This window comes from Cololabis saira, chromosome 12 (genome assembly GCF_033807715.1).
Source record: "Cololabis saira isolate AMF1-May2022 chromosome 12, fColSai1.1, whole genome shotgun sequence".
NCBI classification, from domain to species: domain Eukaryota; kingdom Metazoa; phylum Chordata; class Actinopteri; order Beloniformes; family Belonidae; genus Cololabis; species Cololabis saira.
Window position 1 is genome coordinate 6981295 of NC_084598.1, and position 17321 is coordinate 6998615.

Consider the following 17321-nt stretch of genomic DNA (forward strand, 5'->3'; position numbering starts at 1 on the left):
TTAACACACCTGATTCTAATTAATCATCATCATCAGCTTGTCATTGAGGTCTGCACAATTCTCTTAACGACACAGTCACTTTTATCACGGTGCAATGAAGCAGCGAAACATGTAAAACATGCAGGACACCTGCCCTCGAGGACCAGGATTGGTGACCCCTGCCTCAGACCATGACAGAGGTCATGCATGACAGAGGTGTCATTAAACCTGTTGGAAGTTGATGTACCATCACAATGACTCTGGAAATATTAGATTAAGGTGGAAAAGTTACATTGTGCTCCTTTAATTCAAGCCCATGCGTCGTGAAATTGCATGATGTAATGAATGAAAATTATTTGAAAAAAGAAATGAACATGTCTGAACCTTGAATACTTTTAATAAAGTAACATTTAATGAACGTGCTGCTGCTCTTTACATCATGAAACACTGGTATAAAATCTGTTGTATAAAGTGCTAAAATTTACCAGAGCCTACATTTCTTATAACAAACAAACAAACAAAATCAAATAGCAGATTCACTTGCATTTAACCTCTTGTGAACTGATCAGTGCAAATGAATGCACATAATGTGCATTCATGTAAGTACAGTTTTTTACAACTCTGACAGAATCTTGGGTAGGAAACAATTTTTGTAAAATGTTTCTAGAGTGTTAATGTTTCCAGCCCGTGTTGGGTCTTTCAGCACTGACAGGATGACAAGGTCATGAAGGGTCCACACTACCAGGTGGCAAGTACTGGCTCGGGTCAGGTGTAGGTTTCCCTGTATCTGATGCCAGTAGTGATGCTTAGTTTTTAGTGTCAGGGAACCAGTCGCATCAAACTGCAGAAAAAAGTCCCTGCTCTCTGCTGCCTGCTGGACTGTCTTGTCTTTGGCTGACCAGGGACATTTCACCTAGAGGTGGGTGATATGGAAAACACATCATCATTTTGTGGGTAAAGGCAAGTAATAGTCCAGCTAGTGGTAAGTTCAGAAAATGTCACAATCTTATCTAATGCCTTTAAGACAAAACTTTATAATAGGTTGAAATACCACCATTGTAGAATGAAGTACAAAGGATATAAACTAGTTATCTTTATAGTAATCGTGCCCATAGAATTGCACTTAATAGAATCAGAATCAGAATCAGAAAGGGGGTTTATTGCCAAGTTTGTTAACACACACAAGGAATTTGTTGTGGTGATGATTGGTGCAATACAGTAAAAATAAAAATAAAAATAAAAATATAAAAGCAAACAAGTATATGGAGATAAAAAAGAGATAGAATAAAGTAAAATGTATAAACAGAAATAAACAGAAATGTACAATATGAGGATTAAAAAGTGCCGGATATGAATCTTTACAAAAAGTGACGTAGGATGACAGATGACAGATAAAGATAAAATGTATAAACAGAAATGAAGAATATAAACAGAGATACAATGTACAATATTATATACAGGGTTAATTTAGTTGATTATACAAAATGCATTTGATTTCTTTCATGTTGATTCGTGGATATATAACTTTACCTCAATAATGCAATCAGCAGACACTGTCCCATCTGGAGATCCACCGAGTAGGCCACTGTCAGACAGGAACAGTCCTCTCTCCTCGATAACAGAACCGGTGCACTCTGTGTATTGCTGCTTTGCCTTTGGCTCGTGGGTGATTCCCCAATCACATGCCTTGAGAAGGGAAGGGGAGAAGAACACCACTCACTCACTCACTAGTCTTAATGAGTTCATTCTTAGTAGACAATGACATCATTTTAACTCATTATTAACTCATAACTTACTTTAGAACCTTCTTTGAGGTTGTACTGGCCAAGCAGGGTTTTGAAAAGGGAAGGAGTGTACGAGTTGCGCTTGACTGCTGCCAGGACCAAACCAAAGTTGCTAGCTGTGATCCGTCTCTTGCGATAAGCCATCCTGTTATAAAGGAACCCAAAATAAGATACAGTTCACCTAGAAAAGCATCCTATGTCTATGATGTAACATACTTATGAAGGATTATTATGTATAACACATGTTCTTATATAACACAGTATAATTACACACAGTAGTACACAGTATAATTATAAGCACTCAAATATTCAATAGCTAAACTACTAGACAGCTTTTAGAAAGGATCATAGTGTAAGATATTTATCATAGCGTCTGTAAAAAAAAAAATAAGCTGACTGACCCTCTAGTTTATTTACAACCCTTTAAGGATCTGCTCCACCGTTTGGTAGAGCAAATTTTCAGTCACTATTTCTTATTGAAAAATGTGTTGAACTGACCTCAACCTGATTGAGTCATCTCTACCATTAGGTTTATGTATGTCAAGCTAAAAATATCCACTAGATGTCACTGTTTCTTTAATCAGTATGCCTTCCAAACCAGCTTCCCAACCGGAAGTGAAAAACGGGAAATTCCCTCCTGACATGAAAACAATTCTTTGCAAAGGTTTCAAAGGTAAATCTGACTTTTTTTACACAATTTAGCATCAAAGATGTTAATAAACAGATTTATGTAACTTAATACAACAAAAATACATTTTATAAGGGTCAAATATTTTTTTTAAAACATGCTCTACCAAACGGTTGAGATATCACTTTATGGTAAAGGTAGCACAGTTAAGATAATCTTATCAAAATGTGCTTTTTGCTGTGGAAAGAACATATCTGATCATAAATTGTTGTTAATATCACACCTGTAATGTTATTAATGTTGTTATTAAGAATGATTTTCTTACTATTGAACAAACATGCTCAGCCAAATTGTTGATTTGTCATTTTATGATAAAAGTTGTGATGCTTGCATAATTCATTTACAATTTTTAGTAAAACAGTAAAGTAAAACAATGTATGAATATTTACTGGTTATTACATTATATATTTTAAGAAAAAGTACATCAGTATAATTTTTTTTACCACTTCTGAGATGCTTGCATTGTAAATATGATAAATATCTAGATTAAAAACAAAATATAAACAAATTGACATTTGTTGGTATACCAATTCAATTCAATTCAATTCAATTCAATTTTATTTATATAGCGTCTAATACAACAAAAGTTGTCTCTAGACGCTTTCCAGAGACCCAGAACATAAACCCCCGAGCAGTTATTACATAAACAATGGCAGGTAAAAACTCCCCTAGTGGGAGAAAAACCTTAAGCCAAACAGTGGCAAGAAAAAACTCCCCTTTAGGAGGGAAGAAACCTGGACCAGGACCTGGATCATAAGGGGGGACCCTCCTGCCGAGGGCCAGACTGGTGGGTCAGGGACGGCAGCAGCACAGCAGGCAGGGGGAAGCAGCAACGGGATGACCAGGGGTGGGGACCGCAGGCCAGCATGCAGCTCCCGAAGCTCCGGCCCAATCAGCAAGTCCCAGGTTGGGGTGCAGGGTCGGGGAAAGGTTGAGAAGGGGCAGGGCCAGGGAGAGGAGTCTTGACGGACAAACCTCTCCCCCGCCTGCCCGGGCCGTTACCCTGCCCCTCTCAATCCCACGCTGCAGGTTCCGGTGTCCGGCAAAGGATGCTGCAACATGGACAAAAGAGAGAAAAGGGAGGAGAAGGGGGGGCCAGCACAAGAAACTACAGGAACGACTCTGGCACACTAGAGTTTACACTACCTAGAGATTTACCAACACCAGCTAGAAGATTACTAAACACTAACTATAGGCTTTACTAAACAGAAAGGTTTTAAGTTTAGTTTTAAAGGTGGAGGTGGTGTCAGCCTCCTTAACCCAGATTGGAAGTTGGTTCCATAGTAGTGGTGCCTGATAGCAGAACACCCGCCCTCCAAATCTACATTTGGATACTCTAGGAACTACGAGTAAACCTGCACTCTGAGAACGGAGAGCTCTCACAGGAACATAAGGCACTATCAGGTCTTGCAAATAATGTGGAGCTAAGCCGTTTTGGGCTTTATACGCAAGTAATAAAATTTTAAATTGGATTCTGAATTTTACGGGTAGCCAATGGAGCGACGCTAACACTGGAGAGACGTGGTCTTTCCTGCTGATTCCTGTCAGCACTCGTGCTGCTGCATTCTGGATCAGCTGGAGCCTATTCAGCAAATTACTTGGACATCCTGCTAACAACACATTACAGTAATCTAGTCTAGAAGATACAAACGCATGAACTAGTTTTTCTGCATCACTCTGCGAGAGGATTTTCCTAATCTTTTCAATATTACGGAGATGGAAAAATGCTATTTTACAAACCTGATTGACATATGGTTTAAACGACAAATCCTGATCTAAAATAACACCAAGGTTTCTCACAGTTGCACTGGAAGCCATCGCAACACCATCTAATCCCTTCCTAAGATGCTCTGGACCAAGAATGATAACCTCTGTTTTATCTGAATTTAGAAGCAAGAAATTTCTGGACATCCAGTCCTTGATGTCCCTAAGACATGCCTGAAGTTTAACTAACGGTTCTGTTTCATCCGGCTTCATAGACAAGTAGAGCTGCGTATCATCAGCATAACAATGAAAGTGTATGCCGTGATTCTGGATTATACTTCCCAATGGCTGCATGTATAAACTGAACAAGATTGGCCCTAGCACTGAGCCCTGCGGAACACCATAACAGACCCTCGACTGTTCTGAAGAAACCTCACCTCATACCAACATGTTACTAGTATAACAGTGCATGATTAATTGATTTTTCTTTCATTCTGTTTCTATTTCTGTTTCTGTTTCCACCTCTGCACCACCACAGAAGTCCTCTCAGAAGAAGCACCCACTACCTGTGCTCTTAACTCACCCTGGCCGAGGAGCTCGGCCTGAACATGTCAGACACGCCGCAGATAACGCCATGATCCTCCTGGACAAGCAGCCCCAAATCTTCTACAACAAATAATAATTCTGCCAAATAGGACGCTGCTCCACCCCTGAAGAAATGTAGCGCGATGGACCTTCTCTTTCTCCCTGGGTTTTCTCCGGGCGCTCCGGTTTCTCCCGTTTCCACAAAAAAATTCCACATGCTGACGTCAGACAGCTGCTCAACTGCTTTTTTAATCATCTTTTTCTGTATTTCATTTGTTGCATCGAATAACTGTACTTTGACAATGATAATAATAAACTGTTGTAAGGTCCAAATGAAAAGAAATACTCCCATTTATTTTTGTGAAAAAAGGTTCATTTACTGTGCAATAACATTAAAGGTCCAGTGAAAGTCGTGTTGCTGCGGGAAAACTGCGTAGACGAAAGGAAGCGGCGCAAATCCTCCATGCAGGAGGCCTGCGTGGATGTCTGTTGTGTGCTGCTGACGTCCCCCCCCTCTGGTCATTCCGCTGCTGCTTCCACCTGCCTGCTGTGTGCTGCTGACGTCCCTGACCCCCAGTCTGGCCCTCGGCAGGAGGGTCCCCCCTTATGATCCAGGTCCTGCTCAAGGTTTCTTCCCTCCTAAAGGGGAGTTTTTCCTTGCCACTGTTTGGCTTAAGGCTTTTCTCCCACTAGAGGAGTTTTTACCTGCCATTGTTTATGTAATAATTGCTCGGGGGTTTATGTTCATGTTCTGGATCTGAGGGGTATTTTCCTGGCACACTTTGGGCCCCTTCGTACCAGTTGACCATTGTTTAAGTGCCCCAGCCTGCCTGACTATCAGTGCTGACCATGTCCACCCCTCTACAAATATGCAGTAACTGTGTGATGCTGTCATGTCAATGTGGACCGAAATCTCTGAAGAATATTCCCAACACTTTGTTGAATCTATGCTTCTGAGACAGGTTAGAAACTTGTTTTATGTGTAAATTTAAGAAAATATACTGGTCAAGGTTATAAAAACTATCAAAGGTTCCTCAGAATAATTCTAACTGCCACAACAAGATAATCCAGAGTAAATACATTAATAGATGGTTCGTTTCTGACTCGCTGTTACAAACACAATCAATTTTGTTTTGTATAAATTAAGAAGCTGATGGTGAAAACCACACAGACATTTATGTCTTTACAACATGCTTGCTGTCTAATTAAATTATTGGTATTATTTGGTTTTAAGAACAAATATAGCTGAGCATAATCTGCTAGTAATAGGAATCTATACCCTGCTGCCTAATATTATTTCTAATAAAGATATATAAAGTAACTAATAGTGGTCCAAACACAGAATCGTATTGAATTGTGTGAATAAATCTAGTTTGCCACCTTAATGCATGTATTTTTACTCCCAGCTTTTGATGTTGCAACAATGATCGACAGGTTTATCATATTACTTTAATTCAGTTTGAATACATCAGCATTTATATTCCAAGATCTTCCTTTTAAATCTCCCAGGAATAGTCAGCTTTTTGGATTCATTGTATTTTTTTATTTTCATTCATTGTTTGTCTGTGTTCATTTTGTGTCACAGTTTAAATCTCAAATTGATCTTTTTGCTTATTTAATGCACAGTTTTTTATTTGTGCCGTTTGGATTTCATATAACTTGCCATAGTTTTTTCATGTGAAGCCATATTTATTTCATGTCCTATTTCCATCTTCACAACATATTTTTTGTGTCCAATTCTTTAGAATGTTTTAGTTTTTTCTGATAACTCAGCTACATTTTCTTTATTTATGTAGCCGATTCACAACAAAAGCCATCTCATAGCAATTTACACAATAAGCAATCTGCGCAATCCAAGTAAATACGATCCAGTTCTGAGAAATTATATTCCAATAAGTATGCTGTATTAGTCATAAAAACCCCAAAGTCCGTTTTCAGACCCCTGTGGGACTTGTCAGTAATCTTTCAATTGATCACAAAGTAAAATAAAAGTATGATAAAATAAAAACAATAAAGAAAAACATAGTTAAAATTAAATGTTTACATTTATATTTATATAATAAAATTATATAAATAAAAATATATAATGACATTTTTAAAAATACAAATGAAATAGAGCAAAAGAAAATAAAACAGAGTAACAGAAAAAAAACCAAAACAATAAAATAAAATAAAATACCAGATTAGAATAGAACAAGATAAAGTAACACAAACTAAAATACAGTAAAGTGGAGTAGAATAAAATAAAATAGCAAAAAAAATAGAATGAAATAACATGGAATAAAAAAGAAAAAAACATAATAAAATAAAATAAAACGTAATAAAATACAATAACTTGCAGTGGATCTCCAGGCCACTAGGGGGCGGTGTTTGGCGGCGGCGCCGTGCTGCTGACACGGCGGCGGCGGACAGAGCAGAGGAAGCAGCAGCTCGTCCATCACCGGCGTCTCATTTAGCAGCGGAAGGTCGTCCACAGCTGGACGGACTTTCACAGCATTTATACACAAAATAAATACACACAGGTCGACATTGTCGCAGAACTGGTGCTCGAGAGGCAGAGTTATGTGAGTATTACTGTAAAAGTAGACTAAGACGAGCATATGTGGCGGTCGCCGCGCTGTTATGAAACGTCGTTAGTGGAGGACTTTACCAGGAGCACCGAGCTAGAGCAGCTGGTGAGGAGCTGACGCTGCCGCCGCTCCGCTTACATAACCACAACACAACCACCGGGGACCGGGACCTTGAACCGGGATCAGCTTGTACCAGCCCCCCCCCGGACTGGCCGGTCTCATGGCCGCCACCGCCGGCGCCCGCAGGTTCCCCGCGGGCGTGCGGACTCTCAGCGACCTGATCCAGACCGCAGCCGGGCGATCCCCGGGCCGGGCAGCCGGGACCAGAGGAGCCATGAGGCAGAGCATCAGGTGAGACCCGGGGGGGTGACCTCACAGGTGAGGGGGAGACGACCCCCGAGCTGAGCCGGTGTCGTGACAAGAAGTGATTGCCTGCCAGAATCTGGGGACGGATTCACCAACAGAGGTGTCAAAAGTATTCACATTCATTATTCAGGTAGAAGTATAGATACTAGAGTTTAAAAATACTCCTGTAGAAGTATCAACTCAAGTAAAAGTATAAAAGTACTGGTTTCAAAACTACTTAAAGTATAAAAGTAAAAGTAATGTAAGGGGGAAAAAGCCATTAAGGACAAAAGCCATTGAAAATGAATGCATCTTGGTATAATGCAAATATATTAAAGAACCATATATGTGTACTATTGAGCATTAACATGTGTTTCAGAGAGCAGGAGATATGATGACTAGTTGCCTATAAGTATTGTAATGGTGCAAAAAGTCAAACTTCAGAGGCATGTTATCATTTATCCTAACCTTTATTGGAATGTACATCCAAGTTTAGTTGCAGGAATCTGAGGGAACGGATGTAAGAACAAAACTGGACAAGAACATCTGAAACAACCACAACCAAATTCACTCTATCCGGATGGAGCAATTTACTTTTTTTTAAAGGCCGAAATAAAATAGAGTAACGGGGCTGTTTTTAAAATTTAAAGAGTAAAAAGTACAGATAATTGCGTGAAAATGTAAGGAGTAAAAGTAAAAAGTTAAGTTCTACTTAAGTAAGGTAACGAAGTATTTGTACTTCGTTACTTGACACCTCTGAAAATTAAGAAGTTCCTAAGTGCAATTCCTCAATATTTTCTTAAGAACTGTCATTTCTTACGAATTTCGTGTTTTTCCTACTTAAGAACTTAAAATGTCATTGCATTGCACGCGCCAACAAACAACATTTATACAGGTAGTTTGGGTCTTAACCGTCAGTCACTCACTAAACATGGAGAAGGAGAAAAAGAGATGCAGGAACTTTTCAAGGCAGGAGCTTGAGGTTATGGTGGATGAGATTAATGTGCAAAAAAAAATACTATTGGGGAAAATTAATAATAATTAACTAACATGCTAAAAAACAGTTAACAGGCTCTTCGTGTAATTAATTACAAAGTATATCCTCAAACTATGACCTACTAGTCTAAACTTGTCTAAAATGTGTTGAAAAAGGTGATATTAGAGGCTGACCTTTTCACAGAAGAAATTTTAAGACAGGTCAAGGTTGTCTTAAAGTTAAGAAAAAAGTCGAGAACAAATTTGAGAACTTTTATTTCAAGAATACCATTTATTCTTAAGTTTTTTCTTAAGAAGAAACTTGAGAAAAAACTTTTTTGGAGAATATGACCTCTTCTCTTTTTTCTTCTTAAGACTGAACTTAAGAAAAAAATGACACATAAGAAGATTTTTTTTTCTTAAGAATGTTTTGTGAAACCGGCCGCGGGAGCGCGCACAGCAGCCCGTTGAGCGATAGCGCTAAAACGATAGCGCAGATTTTCAGATTATGAAGCTCAAGAATGAGATCAAGTCATATTTAGGCAGAAACAACTTTTCATCAATTGTATTTGGCCTTCAATCAATTTTTGGCAGTTGAAAATGCCTATTTTGTGTTGTAACGGTCCTGTTAAAGGAATTAAAAGCAATCCTGTGACCTCTAGCGCTTTTTTTATGAAGCTCAAGAATGAGATCAAATCATATTTAGGTAGAAACAACCTTTCATTAACTGTATTTGGCCGTCAGTCAATTTTTGGCAGGTAAAAAGACCCATTTTCAATCAGATTCTGGCAGGCAATCACTTTTTGGCACGACACCGGGTCCAACAGCTGTGCCCTGTATGACCCGGCTCAGCAACTAAAGGGCCATAAGGTAGTGTGACCAGGGTATTACTCCTATACAAATGTCTTATGATTAGAAATAATATTGGTTTTCCCAATGTTAAACGATCATCTATTCTGATGTAATATATGTGATACATGATATGGTTTTCACAGGGTACAGGGGGGATGAAGGGCTTTAAATATGTACATATGTAAATATGTACATCTGTAACTATGTATATTCATGAGGTGTTGGTACACAATATATGCAGTAGTTTGTGAATATGTGTTAAGACAGGATATTGAAATCGATTAAGGATTGTTAATTACTGAGAAGGTAAATAAGCACATGCTTCTTGCTACTCCTTTTCGGACATGGTAACATTGTTTTTTTTTATTTATTTATTTTTGTTGTTTTGACTTGTGTTATTTTCGTGTTTTCTCATGTTCGGAATAAAGCTTACATACGTTCATTCATTCATGTGATCTGATGTTTGCTGGAATTAAAACTAATCGGTCTATATCTGTATGTTATCAGTCTCTTTCCAGTGTGTAACAAAGTGCTTTCCTTAGCAAATACTCATAACACATTCAATTATATCAGATTATGAAGAATATATACTGATTAAAAAGCATTGCACCTGGTTGTACTTTGTTTGGCCATTCACACAAAAGGCCCAACTCAGAAAATACCAGCACTCTCCCAGCACTCTGTAACCTCTTGGTCCAGCTCAGTGAATGTAATAAGGGCCTTTGACAGCTGGAAACTGGAATGTAGTAGACTTTTTGCTGCTGTTGTTGTGTTCTGTGGCTGTGTTATATGACAGCCTTTACCAGAAAACTGTGCTCTCCTCTTTTAGACACCTGTCATCCTGTGGCATTTTAATGACCAGAAGTCCCAAGGTGCTCTGCCTTCAAGAGTCCGACGCAATGGCACACGTTCCGCAAAGCAGGAACTTCATCAGCCTCACCAACAAGAGGAAGGAGTACTCGGAGCGTAGAATACTTGGGTAATATTCCACTGTCAACTAGTATCTACTGTACTGTTGTGAATTTCTGAAGATGCATTCCTTAACCGTGTAACGCTTGTTGTCACAGTTTTTCTATGCAGGAAATGTATGATGTAGTGGCCAATGTTGACGAATACAAGCTCTTCGTGCCTTGGTGTAAGAAGTCCCAGACCGTCATGAAAAGAGCAGGTCACTCCAAGGCCCAACTGGAAGTAGGATTCCCTCCTGTGGTGGAGAGATACACGTCCATGATCACTAGTGTTAGGCCTCATCTTGTCAAAGTAAGTCTCCAGCAGTATGGTGATACACCTGATGTTAAACATGATAGATGCATTTGAATTTTAGTTAATTGATTTTTCGAATTTACTTTATTTTATTTTTTATTTCGTCTATTAATATAATTTTTTTTTTTTTTGCTATTTTTGACCTCCATGATGTCTGTTGTGTTTGATGTTCGTTTTGTGTGTTGCAATAATGAAAAAATAATAAAAACTTTGAATTGCAAAAAAAAAAACATAGATGTATTTGGATTTTTATGTCAGTAAAATGTGATAATTTGAATACTTAAAAGCATGACTGTTACAGTAATATGTGTGATGTCAACAAGACCAGTATCTGTTTACATTTATTCATTTTTGTTTAAATTTAGGCAGTGTGTACAGATGGAAAACTGTTCAACCATCTTGAAACGATATGGCGCTTCAGTCCTGGCATTCCCGGTTACCCTCGCACCTGCACCGTAGACTTTTCTGTAAGTAGCCTTTGGGTTGTTTCATGAAGTGGTATACTTTTAATCCTATTCATATAGATGAGAAAAATATATCTGAGTACTTTGTCTTTGCTTGGTGCTTCAGCCCCTTATTGGGTTTGGGGTAAAAAAACATACAATCTTGACTTGTAAACGGAAAATATGAGGTTTTATTTCCTTATATTAAGGTGTTAAGGCTGCATTTCTTTCTTTGTCGCTATTAAATGTCCTCATCATATGGCTGGTCAGTCAGATGTGTATGTAATGTTATTGCTGATCAGCAATCACAGCAACACAATTTTTCTTGCATTTCCCACTTGCTACTAGTGGTTTAACAGCGTTTTGTTTTCTCTCAAAAGGAGAGGACACTGATGTATATCTGTTACTCATCCTTTTTTATTTGTATAAATCTAAAGATATATCTATATACATGAAGGAACTTTGTCACTTTCAAAAATCAATTTGAAATTTAAACAATACATAAGACTATTAATAAGACAAACATTTAAAGCAGGGGAGGAGATTCTGCGTGGCGTTATCCAGGAGCAGGTCAATATTAATAATCCTTCATATTTTATCCATTTACGGTGGTGCAAAAGTTAGTTCTCGCTTTTTCAACCGTCTGTGCATGTCTGTAAATTTAATTTAAAAAAACAAACTAAAAACATCTGGTCATACCGGGTCTTTGATGAAGCAAGTACATCTTCAGATGACAAACATCACTTGTTTTCACTGTGCTGTTACATATTTGACAAAAATAACTTAAGTCACTACAGTAAAATTAAACATCCCAATAATTCTGGAGCTTGTAGATTAATTTTTGCCCAAATAGCTCAAAGTTGGTATTTCTTATTTGACTTGGTCCACTCTTCTTTACAACATTACTTCAGTTCATTGAAGTTTTTGGGCATTTGCTTATTGCAAATTCTCATACAGCTGGAATATACTTGCAGTTAACAAGGCGTACATTTACCATAGACTGTATAAAACGATGGACGAAGCATTAGGTCACGTGACCCATTAATATCAGAGGACCCGTTTTTAAGCCGGCTTTTCGTCTTGCGGGTCGCAGCCACGTTGTTTCAGAAGCCAGTGGAAACACGCCCACCATGTCAATCAAAGTTAGCTTTGCTCCTTCAGCCGAAAACTCCCCAAAATATCTGCAGAGCTGCTGTCAGATGTTTATACGAAATATACCGTTTAACACGTTGACGCAATGGTGAAATTGAAAATGAGCGTCGTATTTGGGGTGGTTGTGTGGTTGTTTCGCTTAGTGCAGTAGCAAGACAATTACGGATGAGGATGTGATGACGCCTGGCCATTGGCTGAGCCGACTGTCAATCTATGATATTAGAAATTAATTTATTGCTTTATATAAACTCACCTGGTGTGGTACAAAAAATTCCCCCCTCTCAGACTTCTCATGGATGTGAAATCAAACGATGGAGATTAAAATGGTTTTCTGAACCAGGCTGTAAATACATTTATTTCTGCTCTGAAGTTGGACATTTGAACCTTTGGAGCCCTCCTATTGGTCAGTTGAGGAACTGCAATAAAACCTACGGTGCGTCCGAAATGCCATACTAAAAAGTATACTTAAATTCGGCACACTTTTGAGTAAATATGAGTAGTGTGCATTAATTCGGACATACTATTAAGAGCACACACGGCACTTCCTGCCGTAAGGAGGGGGGGGGGGGGGGGTTTACCATGGTAACCTGTCACAGCAGCGGTAGCAGCACTTCGCTCCGCTATTTCCCGTTTATTCTGGCCGAAACAAGATGAGATTATATAATATTATTATATACTAATATTATAATATTAATATTATATAATAATATTATTATACTTAATATTATACTTATGACATATACATATCACTTAGCAACCAAACACCGCTGCATTGCATTGTGGGAAGTTTCTGCTTGGCTAGTGTCCATCAATCCACACTAAAAAAATTCTCCAGAATGAGTATGGATAGTACATACTATTGAGTACGTACTAATGTTTCGGACGCACTAAAAAATCTCGCACACTCATTTTGCATACTCATTAGGGTGGAAGTATGGGATTTCGGACGCAGCGCTAGTTCCGCATGAGAATCAACGGGGACGTTGGATGGTTACTCGATTGTTTGTTTTCCTTCACCACACCCAAAGCATTACCCAGCTGATTACAAAGCCTTTGAGCTCAGACATACACACAGCTGTTGGCTGGGTCACATTGAGGTCGCGGAGCTTTCACACCACAAATAGATCGCATCAGAGTTTGCAGATAGCTCCACCAAGACCACCTTGTCAAACAGGTCCTGGTGTGCACCAGAGTGCCGTTGCTGTGTTCACGGTAAGTGCCAGATATCTATCTTCTGCGTTGAGGGTCATGTGGATCTAAGTACCGATAGAGGCTGGCTGAAAAAGGGAATCAGTCTCCATTGACTTCCATGTTTGAATGTACAAAAGTAGAAACACATATTTACTCAATCATTTAATTTCACATCAGTAACAACTCCGTATCACACCAGGGGAGTTTTTAACAAGCATTTATTTCTAATATCAGCGACAGTCAGCCAAACCAATGGCTAGCCGCTATCACTTCCTCATCTGAAATCGTCGTGCCCCCCCCCCCCCTGTCCTCAACTTCTTTGGCGGTTTCGGCTGGAGGAGGTGGGAGAAAAGCTAACGTTGATTGACATACTGTGGGCATGTTTCTGTTGGTTCCCTGAGCAGCATGGCTGCCGTCCGAATTAAGAAAGACGGTCTTTAAAACTTTTTTTCTTCAATAGATATTGGTATTAGGCAAATAAAACCTCAGATCAACAACATATGTTTTTTCACCATGCCAAGTCCATATCAAATGATCACAAGGAGGGAAAAAAAGCATTGGATTAATAGATTAAAGGAGCATGAGGCTCCTTTTTAGAAATGAGACTCTCTAGCGCCACCGTTCACGACGGCCGTCGGGGGTACTGCAGCCAACAGTGAAGCCGGCACGGGAGAACGGGGAGAACGTGCATGCAGTGTCATCTGACGTCACATCCGCAGGACAGCGCGGGAAATTCGGAGTCCGAATTGCAGCACATTTTGCAGCACACAGCCTGTTCAAGGCAACGGAGAGATACACTAGAGGGCTCATTCTTTTTGGTTTGGAACGCTTCATCTGACATTATTACTAGAAAACTTAAAACGTATACAAATTTTTTTCATAAATCCTGCCTCAATCCTGCCTCATGCTCCTTTTAAGTTTAAAAGCCGTTATACGTGGTTTTATGGATGAGCGTGTGTGTGTGAGTACTTTTTCACCACTAAACTTACAGGACACCGAGGAAATTGTTACACACGAGATTCTGCCTCGCATAATCTTTCTCTTTAGACGCAGTAACCTAACTCTCTGGGGACTGCGGTCTCATGTTTAAAGAATCAGAGCAGTCTAGTTAATCGGCCACATACAATGTCTTCACTGTTACCTAGGTATAGCAGTCGGGCAAGAAAGAGACTTGACTAGAAATACTTAGAAATGTTGCTCCCGTATCAACTTGTCATTACCATGTTTCCAAAACTCCTTCCCTTCTACACTAAAAAATATGTTTTTCCCCCTCTTCTTGTTCAACAGATATCCTTTGAGTTCCGCTCCTTGCTGCACTCCCAGTTAGCCACCATGTTCTTCGATGAAGTTGTAAAGCAGAATGTCGCTGCGTTCGAGCGGCGAGCCTGCAAGCTTTACGGCCCAGAGACCCGAATCCCACGAGAGCTGATGTTTCATGAGGTTCACCAGACGTGATATCAACAATGCATGCCCTCATCTGGCCTTAAATCAAACCACCTTTTCTCCCCATGATACACTCAGATTTGCATGATACAACTTAATCCGCCCCACACAGTGTCTCTGCTGTCACATCGGCAGTATTTAGGCTACAGAGGACATCTAACTATTGTAAGCATAATTTTAGGATTTCTGCGTATCTCCCTCCTCCTCATGTCAGGTCTGTTAACATCCAGTTTAGTCCTTGTTTAGCCGAAGCCGCCATTGCACCTGCTGTATAGCAGTTACAATCTGTAATTCTGTAAACAAAGCAGTAAATCCTTACAACATCACCTTAAGAGTATTGGTCTGCTGTTAATTTAAAGGGACTTTTTATGATTTTTTCCAAGACACAGAGGCTGCTCGAGCCAGACCTAAACTCTAGTTTTATAGTTCACTGTTAACTGAGGAGAACATGCTTCTTCCCTGACACATTAGCATGTTCACTTCAGAACTGGGATCACCTGATCATACTACCTGATGAAGGCACCTTCTTTGCTTTTATTGTGACCGTTTTCAAATATATTGTTTGGCAATGTAGTGCTATTTCAGCAAAAAACAGTTAATTTTCTTCTTTTATGTTTTGAATGTATTTATTCAGCAGTGGATTCATGGAAAGTTGCTTTATTTGGGCTTACTAAAGGTGCCATATTTGTGGACATCAAGCGTGTGGTCACTGACAGTATTATGAAGTCAAAGGGAATGTCATTTCTTCATTTGCTTGCTGCAGTCTCAACTGAACCAAGTTTGAGAAAGGTAGTTTTAACTTGGCTGTTTTGCTGTGAGGATTGTAGTTTGAACACTGAGACCTGCAGTTTTTAATAATGCCTTATTTTACAGCCCAGCTCTACAAAACATAACTGCAATTAAACTGCACAAAACATTAAAAATCACGGAAATACTGGAATGTTAAGCCAGTTTTGAAAAAGAGTACAACAAAGTTGTCTGTTCATTTTAAGAAAAACTACAACTTTATTTTGATTTTATATATGCACAATTGCAGATACATTAAAGATGGTGTTTTATATGATAACATTTGATGCTACTTTGTTGTTAGATTGTGTGTAGACAAATGCAGTTTCTTAGTCAGCTGTTAGTCATGTATGTTTTCATTATAAAATATGCAGTTGGGCTGTAGAATAAAACATTACTCATCTCTCTCTCATATTTGTGGGTCTCAAGGAATTTGACCTTTTTATTTTAATATATTGCACATGGAAGTACCTAATAAAGAGGTACATGGACACATCTGTGGCATGACTTCTAATTTAAATGAGATGTGAATAACTTTCAGTTCAGGTGCAAGAAAGGACTTTCATTTCATGGAGCCAACACCTTTGACTGGTAAATGGATTTATTTTTTTTGTCTTTGCACAAAATTAAAAAAAATTGCAAGTTCACACTGACTGTGTTGCTAGTTTATTATTATCATCACACTAAGTCCAAATCATAATCTGATGTATATTTGTAAGTATTGCTGGTGTATTTTCAAACTGAATTTGAATTAAAGACGTGACCGTGTTCAGTTTTTAAGATTTTTTTGCAAACAATCTGAGAATATGACATTTGTTTTTGTCTACCTGTAAAATCCATAAATATTAGGAATAGCACTATTGGAGGGGTTTCTGCTACCTTTATTGCAAAAAAAAATCCTGTTGCAGAGGACACAGCTGCCCAGCAGGAAACCAGAGTGGGGTCGTGGTATGTGGGCCAGTTATTAATAACGGTGCATGTGAGAGGCAGATCTTTGTACCATCTTTAAATGAAAATAAAAAACCAAAGATTAAAGGCTTGGGGTAATGGTATTACATAAAGTGAGGATATCAAATCTATGAAAAGCAAAAGACGACTACACTAAATTACACAGATTACAGAGAAATTGTATTTTTTAGTTTGGGTTGTCATCCACAAACAAAACAGGGGATCTCAAAAGCAAGACGAGACCTCCAATCAGCTGTGTGTTCCCAGAACTGGCCTCATTTCTTGGTATTCCTCATATTTCCTCTTTAAAAGTGCCAGATAATTAGGATCATGCCCCTTAAATATATACCATATATATAAAAAAGACAAAACAAGTGTTAATAAAAACCTTTTATTTTTCAGTTTTTTTCAGGTTTTCCATTAACTGCTCTTTTTATAGTTGACCTCCATGTACCTTGTCTTCCTAATATAGTTAAACGATGACTCGTCTATCACTAAATAGAATTGAGAAAAAAATATTGTGGTCTAACAGCAGCTAAGAAAATTCTAGTCATGAGATGGAAAACTCCAAATGTTTTGAATATGTCACTGGTTTTCATTATTTTTGGATGTA

At 38.7% G+C, this 17321-nt stretch overlaps 1 protein-coding gene across 1 annotated transcript; it reads left to right on the forward strand.

Moving 5' to 3' along the window:
• The first annotated feature begins 7159 nt into the window (after positions 1–7159).
• On the forward strand, positions 7160–16528 carry coq10a (coenzyme Q10A). The gene is made up of 5 exons (XM_061735329.1): positions 7160–7661; positions 10312–10461; positions 10550–10742; positions 11111–11212; positions 14819–16528. The coding sequence occupies exons 1-5, from the start codon at positions 7531–7533 to the stop codon at positions 14984–14986; spliced, it is 744 nt and encodes a 247-aa protein (XP_061591313.1). The 5' UTR covers positions 7160–7530; the 3' UTR covers positions 14987–16528.
• Positions 16529–17321: the final 793 nt, after the last annotated feature.